The sequence below is a fragment of the Aplidium turbinatum genome, chromosome 16 (genome assembly GCF_918807975.1).
Source record: "Aplidium turbinatum chromosome 16, kaAplTurb1.1, whole genome shotgun sequence".
NCBI lineage: Eukaryota > Metazoa > Chordata > Ascidiacea > Aplousobranchia > Polyclinidae > Aplidium > Aplidium turbinatum.
Window position 1 is genome coordinate 2,376,490 of NC_137487.1, and position 10,852 is coordinate 2,387,341.

At 39.5% G+C, this 10,852-nt stretch overlaps 1 protein-coding gene and 1 pseudogene across 1 annotated transcript; both read right to left on the bottom strand.

The window, feature by feature from the left end:
* Window positions 1-260: 260 nt before the first annotated feature.
* LOC145785893 (cAMP-dependent protein kinase catalytic subunit beta pseudogene) lies at window positions 261-1,352 on the bottom strand (annotated as a pseudogene).
* A 3,603-nt stretch (window positions 1,353-4,955) lies between these two features.
* LOC145785434 (uncharacterized) lies at window positions 4,956-8,785 on the bottom strand. The gene is made up of 5 exons (XM_082597092.1): window positions 8,574-8,785; window positions 7,601-7,750; window positions 7,247-7,416; window positions 6,594-7,067; window positions 4,956-6,285 (listed from the first exon to the last, which is right to left on the bottom strand). The coding sequence occupies exons 1-5, from the start codon at window positions 8,716-8,718 to the stop codon at window positions 5,530-5,532; spliced, it is 1,695 nt and encodes a 564-aa protein (XP_082453218.1). The 5' UTR covers window positions 8,719-8,785; the 3' UTR covers window positions 4,956-5,529.
* Between the last annotated feature and the right edge of the window lie 2,067 nt (window positions 8,786-10,852).

A 10,852-nucleotide genomic window follows, 5' to 3' on the forward strand; every position in this document is an offset into this window, starting at 1 on the left:
GAGTAACTTATCAAAGCCTTTGTCAATCCGAGGATAAAAATTAACACTATGCTGCAACACAACAGGTAAGATACAGCACCACCACAGGCCTATTGTTTCTGAACTAACACTCAGCCTGTATTCAAGGTAAGGAATAATAACCGCAAATGAACCACGAAGAAATGTAAAGAACATCAACGATAAACGATTAAAATACACAGAAAAGATAATTTCAACATCGTTATTGCAGCTTTGAACGGTAGCCAATACAGCCACATCAGCTAAAAGTCTTCAAACTCTAATGAGAAGAGATCAACTGGGCTGTCTTTTAAATATTCGTTTTTTAATTTATTGAAGCGTTCTGTTGAACCGTAATGTTGTTCAATTGGTTGGAAAGGTGAATCAATTTCTTTCTGATACAATCTCACCCAATCAGTTTCTTGAAACCAGGAGTGATTTTTTATATCAGCCACACCGTTTTTAAGCCTACCCAATCGTTTATCAACATCTCGAACAATGAGATTCACTAAAAGATCGTTTAAGTCTTTGGAGGTGTCTTCGGGAGTCTGAAATTTACAAGCAATTGTCATTTTAAATTCTGTCGCTTCATTTGAATGTTGAAATGGCAAATAACCGGTAAGGATATCGTAAATAAAAATCCCCAAAGTCCACCAGTCGGCCGATTCATTGTGACCCTTCCGAAGAAGAACTTCCGGCGACATGTATCCCGGTGTGCCGCATATAGTCCAAGTCCTGTCGTTCAAAAACTTAGCAAATCCAAAATCAGTCAACCGAATGTAGCCATGACCATCTAAAACAATATTTTCTGGTTTCAAGTCACGAAACACAACATGGAGACTGTGGAGATATTCGAATGCGAGTACAACTTGACCAGCGTAGAACTTGGCTTCCACTTCGGTAACCCTGCTCGTTCTGTTTTGGAGGTGAAGTAGTAGATCTCCGCCCGATGCGTAACTCATTACCATGTACAGAAAAGAGTTGTTTTTAAAAGAAAATTCTAACTTTACCAAGAATGGAAAGTTCACAGCTTGCAAAATCGCCTTTTCATTCAATAGATATCTGACATGCTTCAACTTGAAAACAAGTTGTTTACTAATAACTTTCATGGCATAACATTCATTATTATGCTTCTTCTTTACCAACATTACGTTTCCAAATGAGCCCTTTCCCAAACTGGCACACATTTCAAAGTCAGCTAATTCAGCGTTGTTCTTTGTTGGAGATGCCAACTTTTCATGAAAATTGTTTTTAGCCGACTCCAAAAATGCCTCAACCGTCTCTTTGGTGAATTCTTTTCCAGTGACCTGCACTGGTACGTTTCCTTTCTGGGGTGTGGAAATTAAATTCCCCATGATAAACCGGCATCAAATCAAATTATCAAAACATTAATCACAGTATTAACATAAAAGTGAATCCCATACTTGATCTAAGCATCGAGGGATGAGAAGATAAGGTTCTCATTATAGAAGCCTTTGGCACCAACGAGTAGGGTTGCCAGTTCCTTTTTTCTCGGCCACCTTTCCTTCAGCATCTATTTTTATTACCCACCCCATTTATTACACCCTAGGTAAAGGTGAGCTGTGTTTTTCAAGAACCAGCTTAAGCCGGGAGTCGAACCAGAATTGTGGGATTGGAAAGCGAACGTCTTGTCCGCTGCGCCATCCCATCTCCAAGGTATTAACACAGTTAAGATTAACGTATTAACATAAACTCAACCTCATTTTAATGTCGGTTACCAAACGTAACAACAAGACATACGATAAACAATACTAAATCTGTCTGATCTGAATGATTCCTGACAAGTTCCATGATCATATGGACCATATTTCGATCAGGAAGCTGGAGAATCAGCTTGCAAGTAAGGCTGCGATGTCATACGGTGTCATAGGCAGCTGCAAGATCTAGAAAGACAGCACCGGCCTTCTTTTTTTGCCTCAAAGCAATCCTCGATGTCTTGGGTCAAGAGTGTGACCTGATCTACGGTGGATTTTCCGCGCCGGAACCCAGCTTGCTCCTTTGAGAGAAGCGAGTCGATGGTTGGTTTGACGTTGGTTTGACGCGGGCATAGATCAGTCTTTCGAAGATTTTGAAGGGAACACAATGGAGGAATATCGGACGATAACTCCTTGGGTCCTCTGGTGGCTTTTGAGGCTTAGGGATCACAACCACTAAAACTCTTCTCCAGATTTTTGGGTTTGTGAGGATTGTGCAGGCAAGAAGAGAGGAATTAGAAGGCCAAGTAAGGGTTTGTCCGCGTTCCCCAGCGACCAGAGTGGAAACTGGCTGGTTCCTTTGGGTTGAAAAATAGGGCAAGATGATTTGTGGAGGCCCAGTCAGCCAACGATTCTCTGTCGCTGCTTGTGTTGTAGCCCCAGACCACGTGCTGGAAGTTTGTCGCCAGCGTAGCGACTGGAGGAGGAGAACATTAAGAGGAATGATGGCAACATTTGCGACGCTTGTAGATATTGACGATGTTGTAGTCTGAGATACATATGTACACCTACTCAATCTCGGCATCAGTCGGAGATTGATTGAAAAAGTTCCACTTCAGGCAGTCATGCACAAACGTGGCAATGCCGTGGTTCCTGTTTAAGGTGGACCCGGCTAACGTGTAATTGCGTTAGCCTATCTGCAGGGTTGCAGTGGGTCTCTTGGAGAAGAATGGCGAGTGGCCGATTGGTATGGGCAAGCTGCTCCTCAACTTTGATCTTGCTTGTTGTGTAGCCTTCTGTGTTGAGCTGCAGGATGGTGGGGCATTTGAACTTGCCCATTTTCCCCTGCATCTGTGCCATCCGGGTGGAGGCTCTTAGTTGACAAGTTTCGTTTGCCATCTGCTTGAATGCAGATGTTACTCACAAGATGGCGCACGAGGAGCCACTTGTCGTCTGATGTCGTCCATTATCGTATCTTCCTTGTAAAGGTGGGTTAAAGTTTTCAGTTGAATCGGGATGTTGCATGATTGAGTTGAATGGAGGATCTATGATGTAATCTTACACCACAATCGATAACTTTGAACAGCGACTCTTGTGTTACGTCATCAGCATTACTATTCGTGTTTTCAAGGCGTTTAGTCGCGTTTTTTCGCTATAAATTTCTGCTTTATAAAGCGCTGAGGAGCAACGCATTCTGCGTTGGATACAGCGCTATATAAGAACTAACATTATTATTATTGTTATAAATTTGCACAAAAACTTTTGTTTCGTTGGAAGCATGTGGGTATTTTGAGCTTACATGCCACTACCATTTTGTAGCCTAGGCTACTTTTTACCTGCTCTGGATTTTGAAAATGTAAATGGCAAACTTTTTTTTAACACAACTCGTTCAAAGCAACCTTGGCCTAATGCGCTCCATCTCTCAAAGTGGTATGAATTGACATTACCTACTTTTAGATTGGAAAATTCTTGATTGAATGCACTTTTTACAAATTCTAAAATCTAAATGATCATCATCAACTATAAATTTATATAAAGACTCAACAACTACAGACATTTCTAATGCTTAGTGCCCTGGGCCTTGCTGCAGTGAAATTGTTCATCTTAAAAATATCTTGTTTATCCCTACAGATCGTCAATGTTGTTAACACAAATCTGCTGCTCCGGTTAATAGAAGAACAAAGTAAAGCAGCAACTCGCATCGTAGTACAACCTGCAACGTCTGTTATAGCAATTTAAACGTTTGACAGTATTTAACATCGTTTTATGTCAATTACAACGTCAGCTAAGAAGCAAAAACGATCACTGCTGAAGTGGTCGGTTTGGCAAACGGTGAATTTACCTAAGTAAGCTATGGCCTTGGTTCTGCTATCCCGGTGTTCCTAGGCTGGTATACTGTACGTCAACGTATACCGAATTAAAACTAACCAAAATGCAATTGTTATTAAATCTTTTTGTTTATGTTTGAAAAATGTGTCCGCCTTTCAAGTTAAAACACTTTTCTTTATAAATGATGCTCAGGTATTCATTTTTCCGCAGTACGGAAGGCACTGATGTTCAGTCAGGACATTGACCAAAGACAGAGTTCGACCTCTGAAACTTCATTTTCCGACTGATATGTAAAAGCTTTGGTGTTATAGCTATTGTTGCTTGCTACAACAGCAAAGCTCAATGACTGTCCCTTTCAATTTTCAATCATTTTTGTCAAATTCTCAATAGCCTACATGTTCACCTCTCTGACTTTACTACTTAACGTCAAAAAACACAGTGGGTATAATGCAGCCAATAACTTGTCCGATGGGACTCTAGGCCTACGGGTGTAGTGGTCCACCAGTTCACACGTTATTGTAACTGCTTGGTAGCGTAGGCTATACTGTCTTGAAGTTACGTCAGGTCAAAAAGTATCTTCTATTTATAAAAAATGATTTTTCAGATGAAGGTTATGTGAAAAAAATTAATCAATTTGAAAGTTTCCCGTTATTGAAAGCAAGAAATTATAGAAATGCTTGCCCTTCTATTGTAAAGTATAACAGAATTGTAATTGCCAATATTAGACTGTAACATCAATAAATTCTCTTTTTTTTTCGTGGAATATACAGCAGTAGGCTAGGAAACAAAAGATTTGACAACTCTAGTAATATGTGGACTGATGTAACTCCTGAACCGCCACATCGGATATCAACACAAGTCCAATACAACCAGCAAGGCTATTAGCCTATTGCTTGGTTGTTATGCCGGTTTAGCTTAAACTGATTTGAGGTCGAGATATTATTGGGTTGGTTTTGCGTTCAACCAGAACTGTCTCAACAGATAAGTAATAGTCGCATGCAAGTGCAAACTACGAGCCTGCTTATAAGTTGCGCTTTATTGATGCTTCCTTTTATTCTTTGCCTTAATCATTGCATGTGCTAATGGTAACTACTGTATATTATGGAACCATGTTGAAGGTATGGTTCAAGTTGATACCATCCGCTACTGGTTCCATTATTACAACAGAAGAAATAAAAAATGATGTTTCTCTGGTTGGTCGGAGCTTGTACAGCGAAAATTGGAAGTTGTTTCACTGAGAGATTCGAAATTGATATTGTTTGCTGCTCTTGAGCAATACTTCTCTATAGCTGTGATAACAATTCGAACTAGTAGCTCATTCTATTCACATCAAACAACTTGCCCCAGTCCTAGGATACACGTTTGCATGTACTGTATATTTGAAATGTGTTTACAGTATAAAGACTTCAGCAAAGCATAAAAGTTTACTACAAATCAATAAATAGGGAAAAATTTACAACAATTTAATTATGAAGTAAAAGTTGAACTTGGTTTGTGTCGTAACTTGCTCTCGCTCTATAAACATCATGGCTTTGGTTTATTCTGCCATGAGTCAATCCAAAATTTGCACAATCAATTAACGAAATAGTGTAAGGTGTGTAACCAATGCGGAGAGTGTCGTATTCGTTTTATTTTGATGTCACCTTAGGAACTGTGATTGTGTGACAAGGTGTAAAACTCATTGTAGATGTGACAAGACCACAGCAGAAGGAAAAGGACAATGCAAAATATTCAACACAGTGATAAGCCGAAACACAATAAAGTTTTATCAAAATTGAAGTCTTTGAACGCCTCCTGATTGGTTTGATTGAGAATTTACAGCAAAAATAGAAAGTTGGGGAGAAGAATAACTGAGGCTTTTATTCATTTGTCCTTTAGAGGTGGTAGGGGCTGGAGTTTTTGATTTCAAAATTGTTTTTCTCTCTCTTGATGAACTTCTTTTCCTTGTAAAAGACATGATTCGCTTTCGAAAACTTGTAGACTTCCCGGTTTTCTCTTCTGGTTTATGAGATTCCTCTTCTATTCTGCTCTGCATTGATGACATCACCATGCTCTCAATGTCTACTTTCACTTGGGATCCATCTCCGTACTGGAACCTGGGAAAAGGAGGATTCTGATGTGATGATGGGGAAACATCTTTCAAGTTGCTCGATTGAACGTTCCATGCATCATGTGAAGGTAAACTCTTCCTTCTGGATGCGGATGAAGATCTTCCTCGGTGGGATGATTTCTTGGAAAATCGACGCAGGAGAGAGTTAGTGCGGTGTTTAGGTGAAACTTGATGATGATTATTCTTGGATGGATGAGATTGATAATCAGCAGAGGAATCAAGAATCCAAGACGTGTCCACGTCATCTTTGCTGGATCTCGTTACCACAGTGTCAACGTTGCTGCTGTTATTGTTGCTTGCATTGAGGTTTGCCTCATTTGAGTCTTTTTCCATCTGGGGCCTGGGCGAGGAGTTATTATTGTTCACAAACTTTCGAAATGCTTTCCATGGACCTTTTTGTGATGTTTGGCTTGTCTGTAAACAAAACATAATCCTCGTTATTATTATACAAGCTTAAGATATTTTTCAACGCCTTTTATTAAAACTATTCTTGCCTAAAGCGACGCTTGATGTTCCAGGTCTGGTAGTTCAGGTGGTTAAGCTTGTTTTTATCAAAAAGAATAATTTTTAACTGCCAGGTTGCAAAAGACGGATGTTGTTTTAACATCTGTCGTTAATTGCTGCACGATTCAAGTTAAAGTTTATGAGGTAAACCACAAAGTCGTTATCGCAGCTGCATTGGCTGGAACAAAATTTAATAGAATTTGTAAATTGAGACCCACCTTATCGCTGCTCATTGAGGAGGAACTCAGGCGACTCCATCTTTTATTTTCGTATCTTCCTGAATTTCTACTTTTGTCGTCTTCACTTCCCGAATCTAAATCTGTGGAACGATGTCCGTCTACCTTAGGAGTAGAAGACAAACTCTTGCTATTATCACTTCGATTCCCATTTTCATCTCTGCGGGAACGAGTTATGTCCAAAGTAGTATAGTGGCCGGTTTGTGGAGGTTTTTCAAAATATTCGTCATCGGTAGATGGTGTACGAGAGCTAGATGAGTAGCGCTTGAGTGTGGATTGAATTGCTCGGCCTTTGGCATACCCAGACGTTCCAAGCTGGGTTTGACGTTTTATCGCCAACGACGATTTCTTTTTGTTGTTGGAATCGACTTCGCTCGACTGTTCTTCTTGTTCTTTGACGCCATCTATTGACACTTGCAATATTTTGTGAATTCGCTTTCTCGTGTGAAGTATCTTCTGCAAAGCATAATACAGGCATTCAATACCAACTCAACGTCAAGTGCTAACAGCTTTATACGATCGAACAGACATTGAATTATTATTAATTAAACTAATCAGATACCAGTCATTCTGTCAGTCTGAAAGCGACTGACTTATTCTTTTAGGACAGTTATATAAAAGTAATCCGTACTTACAGCGATATCTAGTTGGGCATATTTAGATAATGGCTTCTCTTCTTCACTTTCTATAGCTGATGTAGAACATGCTACTGACGTGGTGACTGATGACGTAGAGGTAGACATTGATGACGCAGATGTACGATTTGACTCGGCGACGTCTTCATGATGGCAGGAACTTTCCACATCTGATATACAAATAGTGTTGAACTGCGAGTGAGGAAAGCAAAAGCAATATCACTATCAATATCTTATCACAATTTTCAGCTCAAGAACTAATTCTGCTGCTGTGAAGTCATCCTCAAGAAATCACGGTGACCCTGGCTTACACCAACATCGATACACAACTTTGTCAAGACAACCTCAACCAACCTGGTCTTGTTGTTTTTAGCTGTTGTTTTAACTCGGCACTTGGTGACGTCATTCGATCTGTGACTTCATTGCGATTGCTGCTGTGGACGGAGGAAGAGTAGTTTTGTGCCGTGCTGACAGTTTTCTCATCAGTTGCATCACGGTTTTGTTCTGCAAGAATATCATACAGTGTTAAGATAAGGAAGTAAACTCTTGATTGAACAGCGGTATGCGTTTGTATGACTTTCGATACAGGTTCCTTTAATGAAACACTTTAACACAGTCAGCAGAATCGATAGCTTTGATACGAAAGTAGTTGGCTGTCTGCGTATTGGCAACGTAATACTTTAACAAGATCCTTCCACGCGACATGGGGAAACTTACAAGCTAAACATGACGAAATACATGACGTTTAATATGTCTAACAAGTGTTGTCACACGTCGCTTATATTTATGGAACTTATAGACTGAATAGTTGAGCCCACCCCGCCTCGTATATTTTTTATGACTGTTCCACTTTTGTTAGAATTTTATGCCACCGACATATAATGACTGAAATGTGCTATTTTGTTGCTTATTGGTCAAAAGAGTAAATCATGCGCCCACGCTAAAATCTTGTCTCATCTTCACACAACTTATCGACACCAGATACTATTTACAAGAAAGTGAAAAAATGAAGGCGGAAAAAGTAGTTATAGGCTACTCACTGACTAATGCATTAACTTTAAAAGATTGAGATGAACACCTTTCATTGTAAGAAATCTGTACGTTATAAGCAACAGCTTAGAAGCGCACAAGAACTAACCTAGCATCCCCATCTACAAGTTATCCGATACCAGACGCTCCTCTGGCATAGTGCTTGGCTATTTCTATCTGAAAGTTTATGGACCACATTGAAATTTGTAAAACGTTTGTTTGTGGAGCTTTAAAGGTAGAATCGAAGATAAATGAAGCACGTTCAACCTCGTTATGATCAGTTTCATTACTTACTCACCTTTGTAATGGAAGGTAATCGAGTCTGCAGTGTTGCCATTTTGTGATGCGCAGTTATAATCGTCATTGAACCCTTTGAAAATTTCTTCCAACATGGCGTCATTCATCACGTGACTTCTACTGGGCTCTTGAACTTGCAGCATCATATAAGAAGCGATTGTTGATGCAGTTTATCAATAAACTTATATTGTGTTCAATTTACTGTCAAAGAATGTGTCTGCAAAAGTAGAAAATTTGTTAAAGTTTTTTAATAATTTACATAAAGCAGAGATCGTGGTCAGTCATGGGTAGGCTAGACAGTAGACAGGCTGCTAGAACTAAAAACTTTTTTAACAATAAACCTTTACAAAGTTGGCTAGTATGTTATTAGTATTGAAACAACACATTTGTTTACAATCAATTTCTTAATTAATTCGATTGATCATTTCCCTGTATGTTCTAGGCCAAGATGTGATAACTTCTACTCTAGCACCAACATGTCGGGCAGGCCTACCCAGAAACGTTGCACGACGTACAACGTGTTCGTAGTACTGTAATTCAATCTTTCTTTTCAATAAATTGATGTAAATTGCTATATTTAGCAAATTATTTATGTGATATTTTGATTCTTCTTTCATCGCTGCCCATTATGACGTAAAATGCGTCATATTATGGCGAGTCAGAATGAATGGGCGCGAACATAGATTTTTCATGGTAACAACTTTTAATCGCATGAAGAGTTTGCCTGTTGTGGTCAGATCTACCTTCAACTTTCTTCTGAGAACTTTTCACTTTCCTGTCTTCGACTATTTTCGACCTTAATATCGACAAAAACCAAAGTGTTGTTATCCCGTGTCAAACAAGCTAATGAGGCCATTGTTATTTGCAAGGTTATCCCCATTGGTGGATTCAGTGATTAAACCTAGGGATGGTAGAAGTAGTGTACCTAGATGAATCCTAACTCATTTAAGCTAAACCAATAAACTGTTCTTTTGTAATTTATCAAAATATTCTGATAGCCAAAAAACATCTACAAGTTTACTTGTAATTTTTGAAATGAAACCAGATGCTTTGTTGTATTGCAACACTGTTTCCGTGCCAGCCGGTTTGTTAAACAAAGCGTCAAAGATTTTGCTAACGAACCGAGCATGTTGTTGCCACATGCCGAACTTGATCCTGCGGTTTGTCTTTACGCAACAATGTCTGGGTCAGGTGACCTTCTGTGATGAGTGCAGCGGTTATGCGTAAAAATATCTTTGATGCGTCAACGAGGTATTTTGACTGAATTGACGGAAATTTTATGATCGAAAATGAGAAACGCACAACAGGTACGTTGACAAAAGCATCGTGGTGCAGCCGCACAATCGGACACGACCAACATGAGTTTCGCAATTATAGTGCAACATTAAACAATACAAATTAATCCATCTAATGAATGTATTTTGTACAAATGAGAGCTTTCAGTCACCAAGCTAACATTCGCAGTCATAACTGCAAGTTTTCTTCGTGATGGGAAGAATTTTGTCCCAAAACAATATTTTTACTCCCGGATATCGCTTAACGGAAGCTTACTTAAAAGTGTGCCTGCAGAACACGTACGAGTTGAGCCATTGTCAATGCTACTTTGGTATTTCATATTTTATCTAACGACTAGAAGTGGTGATAGATACATGTGGCCATTACAAGCTCGCGTAATGCTAAGCCTACCAGCTACTTCACCCTGAAAGTTATTAAGTGAAATTTTTCTTTCATACATTAGTAACTGGTTGTGCTACCTGTCTATTGCATAAAAGCTACCGCAGCCAACATAGGCGCCTAGGCGGCGTGGTTAAATTTCCTTCAGGGTGCACGAAGCAAGCTAAAACTGCTCATCGACTACATATTATCACATTGATTTCAAACTTCTTGCTTCATACCAACGACGACCACATTTACACTGCAAATGACCTTTTCTTTACTCATAATATGAGCAAAAGGGAGAGGAGGCAGCCTGGCCGTGAGGTAGGCCTACATGCCAGCACGACTGATGATACAATAACAATGATAGCTTACACTCTACAACAGCAAGGAATCAAGTCTAGCGGTATCGGTAAGCGAAACTGACGTCACCTTGCTGAAGTGGCGCGTTTAACAATGGAGTATTGTTGTCACTTGTTCCCTGAATTCAGCCCAAATACATTTTCATTCACCCAGCTCAACTGATGTGCTGACAGGAATTTTTTAACATCTGACCTGACAATTTCAACATCATATGACATCTCTTTTGTAGGCTATAATATCCTTTCTTCAGCAGGTAGTTTC

Coding starts and splice junctions, on each gene's coding strand:
- LOC145785434 (XM_082597092.1), bottom strand. CDS start 8,718: ATGATGCTGCAAGTTCAAGAGCCCAGTAGAAGTCACGTGATGAATGAC. Junction 7,417..7,600: donor GCTAAAAACAACAAGACCAG/GTTGGTTGAGGT, acceptor TTTGTATATCAG/ATGTGGAAAGTTCCTGCCAT. Junction 6,286..6,593: donor CCTCAATGAGCAGCGATAAG/GTGGGTCTCAAT, acceptor TTTTGTTTACAG/ACAAGCCAAACATCACAAAA.